General features: G+C 42.7%; 1 protein-coding gene across 1 annotated transcript in view; it reads left to right on the top strand.

The window, feature by feature from the left end:
- Nucleotides 1-19,023, top strand: part of LOC129836171 (E3 ubiquitin-protein ligase NEURL1-like) — a 71,760-nt gene that overhangs the window by 33,480 nt on the left and 19,257 nt on the right. The window contains exon 4 of the mRNA XM_055902022.1: nt 18,940-19,023. This exon is cut by the window's right edge and continues 639 nt beyond it. Coding sequence (XP_055757997.1) covers nt 18,940-19,023 — 84 coding nt within the window. The remainder of the gene's footprint in view (nt 1-18,939) is intronic.

The raw sequence follows: 19,023 nt of genomic DNA, 5'->3' as shown, positions 1-19,023 counted from the left end.
TACAAAGAAACAGGTGTCCTTACTTGCTCAGTTGCCGGAGAAGAAGGAAACTGCTCAGGGATTTCACCATGAGGCCAATGGTGACTTTAAAACAATGACAGAGTGTAATGGCGGTGATAGGAGAAGATGTAGGATGAATCAACAACATTGTAGTTACTCCACAATAATAACCTAATTGGCAGAGTGAAAAGAAGGAATCCTGTACAGAATAAAAACATTCCAAAACATACATCCTGTTCGCAATAAGACACTAAAGTATAACTGCTCAAATTTTGGCAAAGAAATAAACTTTATGTCCTGAATACAAAGCGTTATTTTGGGGTCAAATCCAACACAACACATAACTGAGTACAACTTTTCATTTTTTCAAGCTTGGTGATGGCTGCATCATGTTATGGGTATGCTTGTCATCGGCAAGGACTAGGGAGTTTTTTTTATGGCAAAAAGAAACGGAATAGAGCTAAGCACAAAAAAGACAATTAAATCAATTTTAATCCTACTTTGTAACACAACAAAATGTGAAAAAAATCAAGGGGTGTGAATACTTTCTGAAGGCACTGTATATGCATTTTGAGTCATTAAATGCATTTTAGCAAAGACGCAAATGTACATGTATTTGAAATACATTTTGTATTGAGGTCAGCACAGAACAATAGTCTTAAAGCCTCTGATTGGGGGACTAATGTACAGACCCTGGGTAGGTATTGTGTGATAGGCCCCCTGCAGGAGGTGCCTTCCGGACACATTTTTGGGGATATTATTACACATGGCCTAGTGTGATTTAGTGTTTTCCACCCCTACAGTTGGATGATGAGCGTAGTGTAAGATCCCAGCTCTAGCTAATGAAACCCAGACAGGCAGAAATATGGGCTAGATAAATGTAGCTACTCTGAGGGTGGCAGCTTCATTCCACAAACACACACATGGATGGAGAGAATGAGACACACACACACACACACACACATACACACTCACACACACACACACCGTCAATGACGACCATAGAAATGGAGATGTGCTTGCTTGCCTTGCTGTCAATCTATCATCTCTCTTAACTGCCTTCTCCTTTTTGGCACCATTAAGCTCACCTTCCCCAGCAATATATATAGCCATAAACAAGTCCATATCTTTATGGCGCTGGTATTTGGGAAAGGTGTGACAGGCGTGACACGTCCTGCTAGAGCCTCCTAGGTAGGAGAAGTGCTTTGTAACACTGAGCTTGCCACCATCTTGAAGGAGACAAAACCTTCCCTTTGCTGGAGTATTGAAACACATCATCCTGAGATGTTCTGAAATATTACATGGTGTGTTGTAACACCACTAAATCGAGCGTTGTGCAACACCTTGCCAGGGACTGGGAGCACTCACAGAAAATATTTAAAACACTATTTTGGTGTTTCAAGTTCTGTTTAGTGCAGAATTAGATCCCTTCTCTTTTGGTGTAGTTTCCTAGTGTGTTAATGTTTAACATTGTTTTATGTATTTGAAAATGTGTCATTTTATACAATTTTGGCAGGCATTGTCAGACACAGTGTTTAAGCCACCAGACCCAACTGAAGGTTGGACTGCAAGAATTGAGGATTCTACCTTTGCCTCTTTCATTAACAGTAATGAATGTGGGAAAGGGGTCATTTTGCCTGATGGTTTTCATAACTTCATCGTGATCCATTACACCTCATGATCCATTACACCTTATGATCCATTATCATGATCCACCTCATGATCCATTATGCACAACAAGCTTAACATCGAGTTTCCTTTCTTCAAACATGCATACGAGGTCGTGTGAAAAAAAATCACAAAGTCAAAATTGTTTGAATTACCCACAATCCTCTTTAAGTGGCAAGATAGGAAATGCAAGGTGATTCAAACCAACGACTTCCAATGAGTTCAATCGCTCAATGTTCTCTTTCTTCGGTTATCCTCATAAAATACACTTACATTTTCAACAACATTTACAACATATACAATGAATAAATCATTGAAACGACTTGCATTTTGACACTTTATGGCGATAGTTCTGAAAGGACAGAGGGGATAGAGATAGGTGGGAGAAACAGATTGAAGGTTTGGAGCGGGTAATTTAACCCTGGTCTTTGGTGGGGAGAGGGGTGACTAAGCGAGGTGTGTTACGACTAGATCATTTCAATTCAACCCAGAACAATTTCTTACAGTGTGGCTGTGTGGTTGAGCGGGTCAAATTCCAACCAAATGTACCATCTTACTGCCTGTCTTTTTTTCCGATCTGTCTAAATAATGGAACTGGAAAAAATGTAGATTCCACAAAAAAATTATTCTCCATAGTCTCTTATCACCGATCAATATTTAAGCTATAAACCACAATGCATTTATAAACCATTGATTTTATGAGAAACACAGTTTTTGTGTTTTGATGCTGCCTTTTACATGCACTGAAACACCAAACAGTGTTTTCACAACACTCTCTTAAAAACACCAATATTTTGGTGATTAACCACTTTGGGTGTTTCAGAGTACTTCATTTCAGTTTTAAAGCACATTCTGTGTATTAAAACGCTTACATTGGGATTACATTCAAACACCCTCCAAACACCAGATCTCAGATTATGTGCGCAACCTTTCATGGTTTTGTTACACAATCATGGTGTTTTGAGACTTTCTATTTTTTACAGTGTAGGTAGGACCTGATTTACTGTTTCAGGCCTTTAAAGCTACAATATGTAACTTCTTGAGCGACCCGACCAAATTCACATAGAAATGTGAGTTATAGATTTTTCATTCCCTTTGAAAGCAAGTCTAAGAAGCTGTTCTATGTGTGCTATTTCTATGCTTCCTGTTCTGAAGTTTCGTTTTTGCATCTTTTACTTTTGGTTTTGTACATCAGCTTCGAACAGCTGAATATACAATATTTTTGGTTATGGAAAATATATTTCACAGCGGTTTAGATGGTACAATGATTTTCTACACAATGACTGCTTGTTTTGACACATAAACTGAAATTAGGCAAACTATTAGAATTTTAGCAACCAGGAAATTGTGATTTCTGCATAGTGCATCTTTAACTGGGCAAATGCAATATCTTCTGGGTTGGGGCAGAATAATGAACCTGATGCCCCTCAGAGGCTTTACATCCAGCAGGGTAAAAAGGTTGTTTCATAAATATAAATGGAGCTCCGGTGCTTCATGGCTGTCTGTCACATATCGTTCACGTGTGCAATGTTCATGCACGTACAGGCACAGAGACATACAAGTATGAACACACACACACACAGGTCCATAGAACTGGGGTTAAAGAGGTTGAGGAGTTCCAGCTGCTAGTTTGAAGACAGGGGGGCAAGGACGTGCTGTGATGAGGAGATCACAGTGGAACCTTAATCAGAGAGGGGCCCCAAAGTGACGTCTCTGAAAATGAAGCAGGGAGACTGACTTCAAAACACTGTGTGACAGTTAGAGACCTTTAGGTTCTTCTGACTGTAACAATGTTCAATGGCTCTGTCTCTCACACACACACACACGGACTCACTCTCGCACACGCACACGCACACGCACGCGCACGCACACACACACACACACACACACACACACACACACACACACACACACACACACACACACACACACACACACACACACACAGACTGTTCAGTTGTTGTCTTAGGGAATGTGTGTAGTTAATCCACTCCAGTACACTTGAAGTGCAGTTAGTACAGTCTTTCACTATGCGTCAACATAAACACACTGTATGAGTTATAGAATTTCTCAATGTAACATAGTATAAACACACTGTATGAATTATAGAATTCCTCAATGTAACATAGTATAAACACACTGTATGAGTTATAGAATTTCTCAATGTAACATAGTATAAACACACTGTATGAATTATAGAATATCTCAAAGTAACACAACATAAATATACTACATGAATTATAGAATATCTCAAAGTAACACAACTTAAACATACTGTATGAATTATAGAATATCTCAAAAGTAACACAACTTAAACATACTGTATGAATTATAGAATATCTCAAAGTAACACAGTTGTCATTGATCTCAACAATTGACAGGTCAGCCTAACCTTCTCTCTCTTTGGCTCTCTCCTTCTCTGTCTCTTTTTCTCCAGCTCTCTCTCTGATCGAAAATCAGAAAGTAATATAAACATTTCAAAGGAAGGGAACATTCTGTTACTTTTCAAATGGCCCTGAAAGCATTTTCAAATTGTTTGAGTGTTTTCAAAGAATACTCCATGACATTCAAAAGCCGAGCTGCTCTGCTCCTTGACCTGTTTAAAAGTTTTCAATACAAGTAGATTTTACTTTCTCCCATTTTGGCTCAATGTATTGTTTATACTGTAGGGCAAATCACCAGTGATTGCGGAATGTGCTCTTTTCTAAAGATGTCGACAGGGGCAACAGAGAAAAAAGAGCCCGATGTTTTGACACGCGGGAACACAAGCTGTGAGAGCTTGACGGATGAGGTTGTGAGAAAAATGGGTGCTTTTGTTTGTCTTTCGCGAATGTGTCAGAGAAATGTCGCTTATCTCTGACAAGGTGTCACAATGTCTGTAAGGTTGTCCGAACCTTGTAGAGTGTGTGTGTGTGTGTGTGTGTGTGTGTGTGTGTGTGTGTGTGTGTGTGTGTGTGTGTGTGTGCGTGCGTGCGTGCGTGCGTGCGTGCGTGCGTGCGTGCGTGCGTGCGTGCGTGTGTGTGTGTGTGAGAGAGAGAGCGTGTGTGTGGGTGCGTGTGTGGATGCGTGTGTGAGTGCATGTGTGTGTGTGTGTGTGTGTCAGCATTAGGACAGATGTGAAGAATTAAAATATGCCAGGTCTGATACGGAAACATATTAAAATCTTTCATATTGCTATGTTGTCTGGTTGACAGCAGGTTAGAAACCTGACGTCTCTTCATGGTTAAACAGTACCTTTCACGTATGATTTGTTGTGCAGAGGTATCAAATCAAATCAAATTTGATTGGTCACATACACGTGTTTGGCAGATGTTAATGTGTGTGTAGCGAAATGCTTCTGCTTCCAGTTCCGACAGTGCAGTAATATCTAACAAGTAATATGTAACAATTTCACAACATATAACCAAAATACAAGTAAATCTAAGTAAGGAATGGATTAAGAATAAATATACATATACAGTTGAAGTCAGAAGTTTACATTCACTTAGGTTGGAGTCATTAAAACTCATTTTTCAACCACTCCACACATTTCTTGTTAACAAACTTAAGTTTTGGCAAGTCGGTTAGGACATCTACTTTGTGCATGACACAAGTAATTTTTACAACAATTGTTTACAGACAGATTATTTCACTTACTCTATCACAATTCTAGTGGGTCAGAAGTTTACATACACTAAGTTGACTGTGCCTTTAAACAGCTTGGAAAATTCCAGAAAATTATGTCATGGCTTTAGAAGCTTCTGATAGGCTAATTGACATAATTTGAGTCAATTGGAGGTCTACCTGTGAATGTATTTCAAGGCCTCTTTGCTTGACATCATGGGAAAATCCAAATAAATCAGCCAAGACCTCAGAAAAAAATTACACGCCTGGTTCATCCTTGGGAGCAATTCATCCTTGGGAGCAACGCCTGAAGGTACCACGTTCATCTGTAGAAACAATAGCACGCAAGTATAAACACCATGGGACCACGCAGCCGTCATACCGCTCAGGGAGGAGACACGTTCTATCTCCTAGAGATGAACATACTTTTGTGTCAAAAGTGCAAATCAATCCCAGAACAACAGCAAAGGACCTTGTGAAGATGCTGGAGGAAACAGGTACAAAGTATCTATATCCACAGTAAAACGAGTCCTATATCGACATTAGCTGAAAGGCCGCTCAGCAAGGAAGAAGCCACTGCTCCAAAACCACCATAAAAAAAGCCAGACTACGATTTGCAACTGCACATGGGGACAAAGATCGTACTTTTTGTAGAAATGTCCTCTGGTCTGATGAAACAAAAATAGAACTGTTTGGCCATAATGACCATTGTTATGTTTGGAGGAAAAAGGGGGAGGCTAGCAAGCCAAAGAACACCATCCCAACCATGAAGCACGGGGGTGGCAGCATCATGTTGTGGGGGTGCTTTACTGCTGGAGGGACTGGTGCACTCCACAAAATAGATGGCATCATGAGAAAAGAAAATTATGTGGATATATTGAAGCAACAGCTCAATACATCAGTCAGGAAGTTACAGCTTGGTCGCAAATGGGTCTTCCAAATGGACAACGACCCCAAGCATACTTCCAAAGTTGTGGCAAAATGGCTTAAGAACAACAAAGTCAAGGTATTGGAGTGGCCATCACAAAGCCCTGACCTCAATCAATAAGAAAATTGTGGACAGAACTGAAAAAGCGTGTGCGAGCAAGAAAGCCTACAAACCTGACTCAGTTACACCAGCTCTGTCAGGAGGAATGGGCCAAAATTCACCCAACCTATTGTGAGAAGCTTGTGGAAGGCTACCCGAAACGTTTGACCCAAGTTAAACAATTTAAAGGCAATGCTACCAAATACTAATTGAGTGTATGTAAACTTCTGACCCATTGGGAATGTGATGAAAGAAATGTAAGCTGAAATAAATCATTATCTCTACTATTAATATGACATTTCACATTCTTAAAATAAAGTGGTGATCCTAACTGACCTAAGACAGGGAATTTTTACTAAGATTAAATGTCAGGAATTGTGAAAACTGAGTTTAAATGTATTTGGCTAAGGTGTATGTAAACTTCTGACTTCAACAGTATGTCAGAGCGGCATTGGACTAAGATACAGTGGCATAGTATAGAGTACAGTATAAACATATGAGATGGGTGATGCAATATTTACACACAATTAAAGTGACTCAGAAACCGTACAATAGCATAGAGTACAGTTTACACATATGCGTGACATGCCATGATAACTTGTTATTGATGTCACAACAAAACACAAAGCTTGTCTGGTCGAATTTAGCACTCAATACACTGAAGTCAGACAATGTATGCTATATAGACCTGTCCTTATCTATAAATCCAATAAGCCAGAACTTTTATATACAGTACAGATCGTTTCAGACATCACAGACAGACATATAGGCTCTTGCAGTGTAGTTGACTGTGTCCCTGTTTGGAGTTAACACAGTTTAAACCTTTGTGACCAGCTGTAGAGAATGACTCTATTAGCGTGAGTACTAATGACACATGACATCTGGATGGAACCAGTCTGCTTGGGCTGGGTTTTGCTGGCAAGTACCAAGATGCATATGTGATATGTTGTGGTGCAGCTGTGTAGTGGCACAAACTAGTGATTAGAAGGAGAGCTGGAGGGAGGGAGTGAGAGAAAGACGGAGAGAGGAAGGGGACAGAGAATGATGGGATGAGTGAAAAAAGTTGGGGAGTGATGGAGAAAGTGAGATAGAGGGAGGGGGAGAAGGAAAGAAAGAGCGGGAGAGAGAGAATGAAAGAGTGGGAAAAGAGAGGCATTAGCATAGAATAACATTCATCAAAGCAAGCTAATTCACTATTTTGCTTTACTCTCACTGCAAACTCACAATGTTTTCTCACTTACTTTTACCCTAAGGATACCGAGAGAGTAACTACCTAGAGATGTAGGATCTTAATTTGAGACAATTTGCTACAGCAGGAAAATAATCCCGCAGCAACAGGAAATGTGAATTATTATGCAGATTATAATGAATGGACATTTTGTAGGGGTTGATACATTTTTCGTAAGAGGAAATCGAGACTGAAATTTGTAAGTGGAAATTACAAACTTCAGAAGCCTTTTTAAACCTCAAATACACGACAGGTTTTACATTTCAGCAACGTTCTCCTGCAACAGGGTGATCAAATTAAGATCCTACATCTGTATATAAACTAATGACGAGTCTAATGGCAACGAGAAAAGATTTACAACTGCTGAGAGGTCGGCCAAGTTTGAAACGCAAAAATAGATGACACTTGTCACTGGAGTAAGGACTTTCCAAAGGAATATCTACAATATGTCCTCAGCCTCTTAACTGATGAAAAATATCTCCTATTATTGTTGTTATCAAGATATTGCACAGAGAAGATGGATACTGAAGTAGAGCTTATTGGACACTTGGTTCCTTGCCATGTTTTGGACCTATCGTCCACTATGTTCTCGGTCCAATCTCATGACTGCGGTAATATGAAGTCATTTGGAACACTAGAAGTCATTGAGGGACGTTATGCAAACGTTATCCAAAACCATAGACACAAACCACGGAGGTTACTGGTTACGGTCCACTGAGGGGAAAACACACTCCTGTGGGTAAAATGGTTATTTGATTATTTTAGTGTTTTGACTGGCATTGAGGTTTGTCTTGGCCGAACTGTCTAATTCCTAGCTAATACAGTAGGTGCACTTATAAGTCTCCTGGTCAAAGCAGAAGATCCAAGGATAATACGCTAAGGATAAATTATGTTGTAACATTGTGGTTTTATGCATTCAAACTGGTAATGTATTGTAGAAAGAGCCGTTTGAATGTCACAACGATCTCCGCACTAATTCATTGTCTGGCTGTGTTTATGGACGTAAATGTCAAATGAACTGTAGAAGTCAAGGTCATTGTTTGGTCAGTGGTTTGGATAGACAGAGAACAAATATTCTGTATGGTTTGGCAGTGAAACCAATTTGAGAATATGTTGACTGAGTTTAATACTAATTTCCTATTTTATAGGACATTTTGAAGTAGATTACACCCACTGTAGATTACACCCACTGGACAAAAACTGGTTGAATCAATGTTGTTTCCACGTCATTTCAACAAATTAATTCAATGTGGTGACGTTGAACCAACATGGAAAACTGATTGGATTTGAAAAAAGTAATCAACGTAAAGAAATGTTGTCCTTTTTCCACCAAACTTTTAACCTAAATCCAATAACATGGTGTAATGTTTTGTTGTTTTCGGATTTAATTCACATTAGTTGACATCTCAACCAAATGTAAATCCAAACTAGACGTTGAACTGGTCGTCTGTGCCCAGTAGGAAGACACCAGAGGTTTAATGCCAAGATTTATGTTGCCCTTCCTGACGTTGTACTTCATGTCTTTCACGTCCTAAAATGGACACCGTACAATGGACTACCCCCTATTATGAAGTGTGAAGGGAAACAATGACATTTATATAGCCCTGTCTAAACATATAGGCGATGCATAGAAGATTGCAAGAAAATACATTCAATCCGAGTCAAAGGCAGTCTGTTACATTGGCTGCTTTTGACCCGATAAATTAGTAGCCCAATAACAGCTCTGTCCCCACCACAGTCCAGACCTTGGTTCAAATACTACTCTAAATAACTTCAAATACTTTATCTGTGCTTAATTGAGTTAGACTGGCTAAATGGAACCAACAGAATAGCCTCAAAACTGCAAACCCTGCCCATCTTGCACTCCAGGCAGTTAGAGCAAACACTCACAAGTATTTGAAAAATTGTAAATAGTACTTGAACCCAGACCTGCCACGGTCGGGTTGGAGCAGTCGAGTCGGAGGAAAACTGACTGAGAGGGGCTTTAATATAAGAACCTTATGATGGAATTATTCATGTATTAATGCTTAGGCCCCGACCACTGATTGGTTGAGAGATACTGCACATGCTGAATTTTGCTGTGACCTAAGGGACCGGGGCTTCTGGGGCTTTTGTGACTTATGGAGAGAGTTTGTGCCTGGGCTTTTGTTTTGGAGCCATGTGGCGTGTGTCGCCTCCCAAAAGGCTGTTGATCTTTCCAGCCTGGGGGATCGAAATCGACCTGCCGGCGAGGCGAGGGAGCGACTGGCCCAAAGCCAGGGAGTATCAGGGTATACGGCACTATCCCAAACATCCCTGAAACCCTCCCTCGCTGCCCCTCTCTCTCTCTCCACTTCATCTCTTTTCTCTCTCTCTTTCTATCCACTCACTCACTGTATCCCTCTCTCTTTCTCTCTCTCACTCAATCACTCTCTCTCTTTCTATCCTTCTCACTCACACTATCCTTCTTTACCTCTCTCACCCCCCTCTCTCTTTCTCCAACTCTCTCTCTCCACCTCTCTCCATCCCTCTTTATCTCTCCATCACTTAGTCTCTCCTGGAAACCTCAAACATGGGCACTCTCCTCCCCATCCTTCCGCGTCTCTCCCCATCCATCCCCGCCTGTATCAGCTGTGCAGCTCTACTTCTAAAAGAACACAGCTGTTAGCTGCTCTCCTTCCTCCCTACTCCACTTCTCCTCTCCTCCTTTCAGTCCCGTCCCAATCCTCCACCTCCCCATCAGTCTCTCACACCTTATGAATCCCTGAGCATCTGTGAATAAAGCCAAGCTCAGAGAGAGAGAGAGAGAGAGAGAGAGAGAGAGAGAGAGAGAGAGAGAGAGAGAGAGAGAGAGAGAGAGAAATATATATATAGAGAGAGAGAAGGAGAGAGGAGCGAGAAGGAGAGAGGAGAGAGGAGAGAGAAGAGAGAGAGAGAGAGGAGAGAGAGAGAGAGAGAGAGAGAGAGAGAGAGAGAGAGAGAGAGAGAGAGAGAGAGAGAGAGAGAGAGAGAGAGAGAGAGAGAGAGAGAGAGAGAGAGAGAGAGAGAGAAAAGCCATATGTATAACTGTGCAAATCCCCTCTCTCACAGGGAGAGACTCGGACCCTGGCACGTTCCCTCAGCTAAACCCACATAAAAAATACAACAGCTGACTATAGAATACTATAATGCTTATTATAGAATTATGTAGTAAACTGTAGTATACTGTAGAACACAATACTACACACTGTAGAATCCCTCTATCATGTGTAGTACTTACTATAGAATGTTGTAGTATAGTGTAGAATACTATAGTAAATACAACAGTATTATCCGCAAGAAAAACACTGTAGTAAATACTACAGAAATGTCCACAAAAAGACTACAGTCTGCAAAAACACTACACTTTTTAAGCTATACTAAATACTACAGTATTTCATTTGCATATGCCCATTCCCCTCCCCCATATCGCAATCTATGCCATCCATAAGTAAGACACCTACATGCCACATAAAGACCATATATTGTGTTCCCTACAGGTTATAGAAAAGAGCAGAAGTGCTTAACTATTTTGTCAGACCTCCGTGTTACCTACAGCTTCTGGAAAATGTCCTCTTTTAGTATTTCTCCAGTAGGTTTCCTCAAGGAGAAATCTCCACTTATATGTCAAAGATAATAAAACAAGAACAAAATAGTAAATACTACAGTAATGTCCCCTAAAACCCTAAAGTAATTACTACAGTATACTACAGTCCACAAAATAACTACAATAAATACTACAGTATACTACAATCCGTCAAAACACTACATTGATATATACTACAGTTATTTTACTATAGTATTCTTTCATGTGGAAAGCTAGCAAAGCCACGAAGCCAGCCAGCCTATCCCTCTCCTTCTTCTCCCTCTTCTCCCTCCTCTTCCCCGTACACACACAGCATTAGTAGCCTGCTAGCTTTATTGCAATTCCTAATCAAACGCTCAGAGAAAGAGCCCAAACTCCCCCCCCCCCCCCCCCCCCCCTCCCCTCCCCCATTTTGTATATTTGTTGGTTTAGCCCAACAGGTGCTGCGTTTGGTTCTCAATTGAATGTGTTTGGATTTTAAATTGTTTTTTTCTCTCTCTCCTAGTGTATTGACTACAGCTGCCTCGCTCTGTGTCCCCATTACAGTTAGTTTCCTCAACAGGGTTAGATTGGGATTGTGTGTGTGTGTGTGTGTGTGTGTGTGTGTGTGTGTGTGTGTGTGTGTGTGTGTGTGTGTGTGTGTGTGTGTGTGTGTGTGTGTGTGTGTGTGTGTGTGTGTGTGTGTGTGTGTGTGTGTGTGTGTGTGTGTGTGTGTGTGTGTGTGTATGTGCGTGCGTGCGGCCAGAGTGCCCACTTTGTTTGAAGCTTCTTTCAGAGAGCTGCAATTGCAAATCTGTGCCCTCGGCCAATCGGCCAATGAGAACGCACATCTGTGGGCAGCCTATCTGAAAAGGACCAATGGGCACAAAGGGGTTTGTCGCTAGCTTAAAGAGCAGGTGCACCATGATGAGTGGGCAGCAGCTGGTGCAGTTACATGCATACACTCACACATACACATACTTACACACACACACACACACACACACACAAACATACACAAACATACACAAACACACATACACAAACACACACTCCACTTTTTCAGCATAGGCACAGCGTCCTTCACTCTTTTATCTTCATATTCTCCTCCCTCTCTCCGTCTCACTAGAGGCACAAAGTCAACATGCACTGCCATTTAGACCTGGTCTACAGAGACCTCCTTTCATGAAGAATTGGGCCAAAGCCTAACATCTTGAAACTGTGTTCACGAATGTCAACATTCAGCTCGGCAGAAGAAAATTATCCTTGTCGAATCTCATAGTACATCTTCATGATGGTTGCTGGATTTGTCATACTGTAAGACTAGCTTTTGTCCACGGCAATAGCAAGTTCTCGTATTAACACATTTTGTACCCTAAGTAGAGGATCGTGCGAACGCCCTGGACCAGAGCTAGTGTAAGACCAGATCATGCACCAAATTCTGCATTCAGTGGAGACTGTTGACTCACAGAGTGACTCAGATCAGGCGAGATGGTATGCAGTAGACACACTATGTACCGTCACTGAACTTGACTGGAAGCTGCAGTACACGCTTTTTCATTCTGCTGAGTGTTAGTGAGTGTGTGGAAAGAGAAAGCATGAGAGAGAGAGAGAGAGAGAGAGAGAGAGAGAGAGAGAGAGAGAAAGAGAGAAGAGAAGGAAAGAGAGAGAGAGAGGAGAGAGAGAGAGAGAGAGAGAGAGAGAGAGAGAGAGAGAGAGAGAGAGAGAGAGAGAGAGAGAATGAATAGGAGAGCTGCTCCAACTCCCCTCCTCCTATCCCACCCTCTCCTCTCACATCCCTCTGTCTCTTCTCCTCAATCCCGTTATCCCCTGAGTCGTGTCATCATCATGCCCAAACTCCATTCCTCCATGCCTCCCTCATGTCTCTGTGGTCCTCAGCTATTCCTCGTCGTGCCAAACGTCTATCCCCAACCCTAATCCAATTTAGGACAGAGCTCTGCAGTAATGAAAGAAAGCCACACGCCACTCTCGGCTCCGTTTGATGATGTCATTCTCAAAGACCCTGGTGATTTGATTTGAGTGAGCCTAGAGCAGGGATGGGCAACTTTGATGGGGGTGGGGCCACATAAAAAACAGAAGTCATCATGAGGTGCCGTGTCCATACCCCCCCCCCCCCCCCCCCCCTCTAGAAAAAACATAGTGCCTCCCCTCGTGACAGCAAAGACAAATCAATTAAATTTGAACATTAATTTCCTGCTGCCATTTTAGAGCAAATTTGCTTAAATGTTACACCTTTTTCAATGGAGCGGAGAGAAGATTTAGCAATTTTATAACACATTTTATGCAATTCTACACATTTTGCCATAGGGTGGAGGCAAATGTTTGCAGTTTTTAATATGATAACTGATAATCAATGGGCCCCACCTCAGTCAGTAATTCGACCATACTTACTACAAATTTAGATAGCTGACCGTTAATTTATCAATCTAAAACAAATTGCCGACATGGGCTTATTGAGTGACTGCTGATTCACAACCACATTTCTAAATTGCACCTTGTGTGGTCTATTATTCTAACTAATTATGGGGTATTGTGATGTCATTATGGGGTATTGTGATGTCATTATGGGGTATTGTGATGTCATTATTTACATCAACGGATGTCACAAAGTGCTATACAGAAACCCAGCCTAAAACCCCAAACAGCAAGCAATGCAGATGTAGAAGCACGGTGGATAGGAAAAACTCCCTAGAAAGGCAGGAACCTACGAAGAAACCTAGAGAGGAACCAGGCTATGAGGGGTGGCCAGTCCTCTTCTGGCTGTGCCGGGTGGAGATTATAAGAGTACATGGCCATTTAAAGCCAGATTGTTCAAACGTTCATAAATGACCAGCAGGGTCAAATAATAATCACAGTGATTGAAGAGGGTGCAACAGGTCAGTACTTCAGGAGTAAATGTCAGTTGGCTTTTCATAGCCGAGCATTCAGAGGTCGAGACAGCAGGTGCTGTAGAGAGAGAGAGAGCGAGTCGAAAACAGCAGGGCCGGGACAAGGTAGCACATCTGGTGAACAGGTCAGAGTTACCAAGCCGCAAGCAGAACAGTTGAAACTGGAGCAGCAGCACGTCCAGGTGGACTGGGGAAAGCCAGGAGTCATCAGGGCAGGTAGTCCTGAGGCATGATCCTAGGGCTCAGGTCCTCTGGGAGGGGAGAGAGAGGGAGAGAGAGAGAATTAGAGGGAGCATACTTACATTTATACAGGACACCAGATAAGACAGGAGAAATATATTATAACAAACTGACCCTAGCCCCCGGCACATAGACTATTGCAGCATAGACACTGGAGACTGAGACAGGGGTGGGTCGTCTGACGATACCCCTGTACATGGCCAACCAGACACGATATAACCCCACCCACTTTGCCAAAGCGCAGCCCCCACACCACTAGAGGGATATCAACAGATCACCAACTTACTACCCTGAGACAAGGCTGAGTACAGCCCACGAAGAGCTCGTCCACCGCACGAGCCCGAGGGTGCACAAAACCGGACAGGAAGATCACGTCTGTGACTCAAACCACTCAATTGATGCACCCCTCCTAGGGACGGCCTGGAAGAGCACTAGTAAGCCAGTGACTCAGCCCCTGTAATAGGGTCAGAGGCAGAGAATCCCAGTGGGGAGAGGGGAGCCGGCCAGGCAGAGACAGCAAGGGCAGTTCGTCGCTCCAGTGCCTTGCCGTTCACCTTCGCACCCCTGGGCCAGACTTCACTCAATCATAGGACCTACTGAAGAGATGAGTCTTCAGTAAAGACTTAAAGGTCGAGACCGAGTCTGCGTCTCTCACATGGGTAGGCAGACCATTCCATAAAAATGGAGCTCTATAAGAGAAAACCCTGCCTCCAGCTGTTTGCTTAGAAATTCTAGGGACAAAAAGGAGGCCTGCGTCTCGGAGAGATACTGTAGGTAGGAGTGTCGTTTCTCTTAGCTTATTTGAATTGTTCTTGACAATATGGACTTGGTCTTTTATCAAATAGATCTATCTTCTGTATGCCAACCCTACCTTGTCACAACACAACTGATTTGCTCAAACACATTAAGAAGGAAAGAAATTCCACAAATTAACTTTTAACAAGTCACAACTGTTAATTGAAATGCATTCCAGGTGACTACCCCATGAAACTGGTTGAGAGAATGCCAAGAGTGTGCAATGCTGTCATCAAGGCAAAGGGTGGCTACTTTGAAGAATCTCCAATATAATATCTTTGGTAACTACATGATTCCATATGTGTTGTTTCATAGTTGTGATGTCTTCACTATTATTCTACAATGTAGAACATAGTAAAAATAAAGAAACCCTTGAATGAGTAGGTGTGTCAAAACTTTTGACTTTGTACTGTATATTTCTTTATTTTTGGTCCGCGGGCCCCAGTTGCCCATCCCTGGTCTAGGGAGTGAGAGTTCGTCCAGCATTGGAATCAGGGCTGGCATAGCGGATGTTAGAAGTTAGTATGCCTGAGCTACGCACATGCGATCACGCACACACACTCCCACCGCAAAGGGAGAATCCTTTACCTTCCCCAATCATTTGGCTTAAGTATGTTGCAAAGTGCTACGATTTGTCTCCTCGCCTCGTTAGGAAATACTTAATTGAAGGTAGCCCCTCTGCGTTCGACTGTTTGGGAAATTAAATGTTTTATGAAATAGAAATAGATTTTGATAATTGTATTCATTTACGTAGCCGGTCCGCGGCATCCACTAAGTACCTATTGGACGCTACAGTAGGAGAGGACAGAGGAAGTGGGAAGCATCAGATTGAATAAAGAGCTAGGGGTAGTCATCGCTCTTCCTCTGCTAGCCTCGGGCGCTAACAGTGTTAACTGCACTGTGAGCTTTTTGGGCTGTTAGTTTAATGGTCGATTAGCAGTCACTGAGACGAATGCAGGCTTTTTCAAGGCACTGTCCCATTCATGTTATACTCCCAACAAAGATCAAATAGAACAATTAAAGTCCCTTAGTCTCGTGAAACATTAGTACAGTCAGTTTCCAGAGCTGTCTGTGCATTAGCCGCTAATGCTAATTGACACTTGACATGACTTTGAGACAAACTGGGCTGCCATCTTGGATTTAAAGGCGGGAACTGATCAAAGGGATGGCAGTTGGAGGATGATCTACATTGAATCAGCACTACTAAACGGAGGATCACACATTGTAAGGTGTCTTTGTTCTCTGGTCTTTTGATAGACTAAATGAGCACCTATAACCCTAATTATGTCATCCGTCAGTCACGCACAGTATAGTATGTAAAGGTAGCAAGTGTGGCTCAGTTGGTAGAGTGTGGTGATTGCAACGCCAGGGTTATCGGTTCGATTCCCACGGGGGGAAAAGTGTGAAAGTGTATGCACTCACTACTGTACGTCACTCTGGATAAGAGCCCTTACTAAATAACTCAGATGTAAAATCAGCATAGGACGTCAATTGTTGCCTTTCAGTAGACCACAGAAATATTCCATTACAATGCCTCTTTGAAATGTTTGATTGAATGATCTGGTATTGGGTAAGAGTTGGACCTGGTTTGACTCGAACATTTATTGCAGCCAGCACAAAAAGAGAAACCTCTCTTTTCCCCTGTACAATCTGGACGTAATCTTCTTAGTGAACAACAAGAAAGATGAAGGTCTGATAATCTAGCAGGCTTGGTCAGCCTGACAGGTCGCAGCCAGTTCTCAATTAGAATCTCCTCTCCGCATTAGACAGCATAGGTTCTCTGGCCGTTCTTAACACATTTAAATGTCATACACATTGAAGTGTACAAGGAATGTACACCAAAATTCCAAATAGCTCACAAATGGACAGCAGTTGGTTTTCTGGCACACATTCAAATGCACTACATTGCCTTGCCAGCCATTAACATTTGTACGGTGTCCATATTAGGACAAAATACATTTGAATGCTTTCCGAGTGGAAGATAATCCCACTCTGGCCAGGGTCCCTTTCAGCCCTTTCAGATGGGACAGGCTGAGAGATTTTAGATCTCTGTGGTTTCACTGCTGTTATTAGCAGACAAACACACACACACGCTCAGGCAGGCTGTCTGGCAGGCCTCGTGAGAGTAGAGAGTAGTAATTAAGGGGTAAGAGGTTTATCTATGTCCAGAGCTGGCCCTGGCCTCTAAAAGGCTTTCTGGGACAGGCCTCAGAGGTTGAAATGGGCCTCTCCTGGGAGGACTGGTGGATGCTGGCTTTTATCCTCTCTCTCTCTCTCTCTTTCCTCTCTCTCTCTCTCTCTCTCTCTCTCTCTCTCTCTCTCTCTCTCTCTCTCTCTCTCTCTCCCTCTCTTTCTTTCTGTCAGTCTGCCGCTCCCTCGCTCTGAAATTATGGGGTCTCCTGTCTCAAAAGAGGGGGTCACTCGCTATCATTTTCTGGTGGTCCCGCTTTCTCTCTGTCTTGTTCTCTCGCTCTTTGAGTAATGGGCTCTCTCTCTATCTTCTGCCCTCTCAGAGGAGGTGGTCAACAATGTCATTTTCTTTCTCTTGCCCTCCTCCGCTTCACCTTGCTATCCATCTCCCCAATCTCTCTCTCTGTCCAGCAACAAAGGTGGTCGGTCTCGTCACTCATTTTCCTTATCCACTTCCACCCTCTGAGCAATGACTGTCCCTCTTCTTTCTCCCTCCCTTCCCCTCTCCCCCCCCCCCTCTCTCCCTCCCTTTTCTCTCTCTGTCTGAGATCATTAGTCGCAACGAAAATTAGAGTTTCTAATGGAGAAATTCAGGTACTGTAGGTGCCTCCCTGTTTCGTTATGTTTGCTTCCATTTTGGTTCTGTTTGGCTCCTACAGAATACACCCCAGGGCTAATTCTCCCAGTGCTGGGTTGGTGGGGGGGGGGTTGCACATTTAGAGACCTTATTTTCAGACAGGCAGCTGCCCAGCAGGGGTTGGGTGGGGAGAGGGGAGACTATAAGCAGGGCATTCTCTCTCTCTCTGTGTGTGTGTGTGTGTGTGTGTGTGTGTGTGTGTGTGTGTGTGTGTGTGTGTGTGTGTGTGTGTGTGTGTGTGTGTGTGTGTGTGTGTGTGTGCGTGCGTGCGTGCGTGCGTGCGTGCGTGTGTGTGACTACTACCTGCCCTACTGTGTGGGGGGACATGTGTTAGCAGGTATAAATGGCTCACTGTAGAAGGATGATACTGTACTATGGACTGCTGGGAATGCAGAAGGAGGGAGCTCCACACACACACATACACACACAATGTCTCACAAACACAAATGTCTTTCTTAGTATCATCCATGGCTGGTTAATGAAGCACTTTGTCGTCCTCGTGTGAAATGAGATGATTCTGCTCCCTACTGATATTAAAGCACTCAACCAAATCTAGTTTTTTCAAATTAATTTCTACATCTTTAAACAAGCGAAATGACACATTCCTCTGCTGCTGTACCAGCTAATTAGCAATATCCTACATTTTGTACTAGTTTGTAACATCAGCCAATTTAGGCCTTTTCTTTAGTGCTTGGCTTGTGTCTCTCTTCCTTTAATTCTCTCTCTCTGTTCCTCTCCGTTTCTCTCTTTTCAATTCAAGGAATATTCCAAGGTTGGCAAAACAATACATTGCGACAGAAACGGCTGTATAAACTGTCAAATAATTCGAACACTAACAAATGACAACACAACAACACTGCAGTATTGTTATTAGTTGACTCGCCCTCATTTTATCTCTCTTTGTCTCTTTCTCAGATATAATGGTCTCTCTTTCTCTTTATATTTCAACAAAATTTACAATGATTATAGAAACTAAAATTGCCTTTCTCTCTCTCTCTCTCTCTCTCTCTCTCTCTCTCTCTCTCTCTCTCTCTCTCTCCCTCGCTCTCCCTCTCTCTCTCCCTTCTTCTTTTCTTCCAGAGAGTGAGATCGTCCCTCCCGACTTCCTCCGTCCCCGCTCCTTCACCACCGTACGCTCCTCCTCTCTCCGCCGCGAGGCAGATG

This window comes from Salvelinus fontinalis, chromosome 3, assembly GCF_029448725.1.
Source record: "Salvelinus fontinalis isolate EN_2023a chromosome 3, ASM2944872v1, whole genome shotgun sequence".
NCBI classification, from domain to species: Eukaryota; Metazoa; Chordata; class Actinopteri; order Salmoniformes; family Salmonidae; genus Salvelinus; species Salvelinus fontinalis.
Note: the sequence above shows the minus strand (reverse complement) of the source record. Positions and strands in the feature narration are given on the sequence as shown.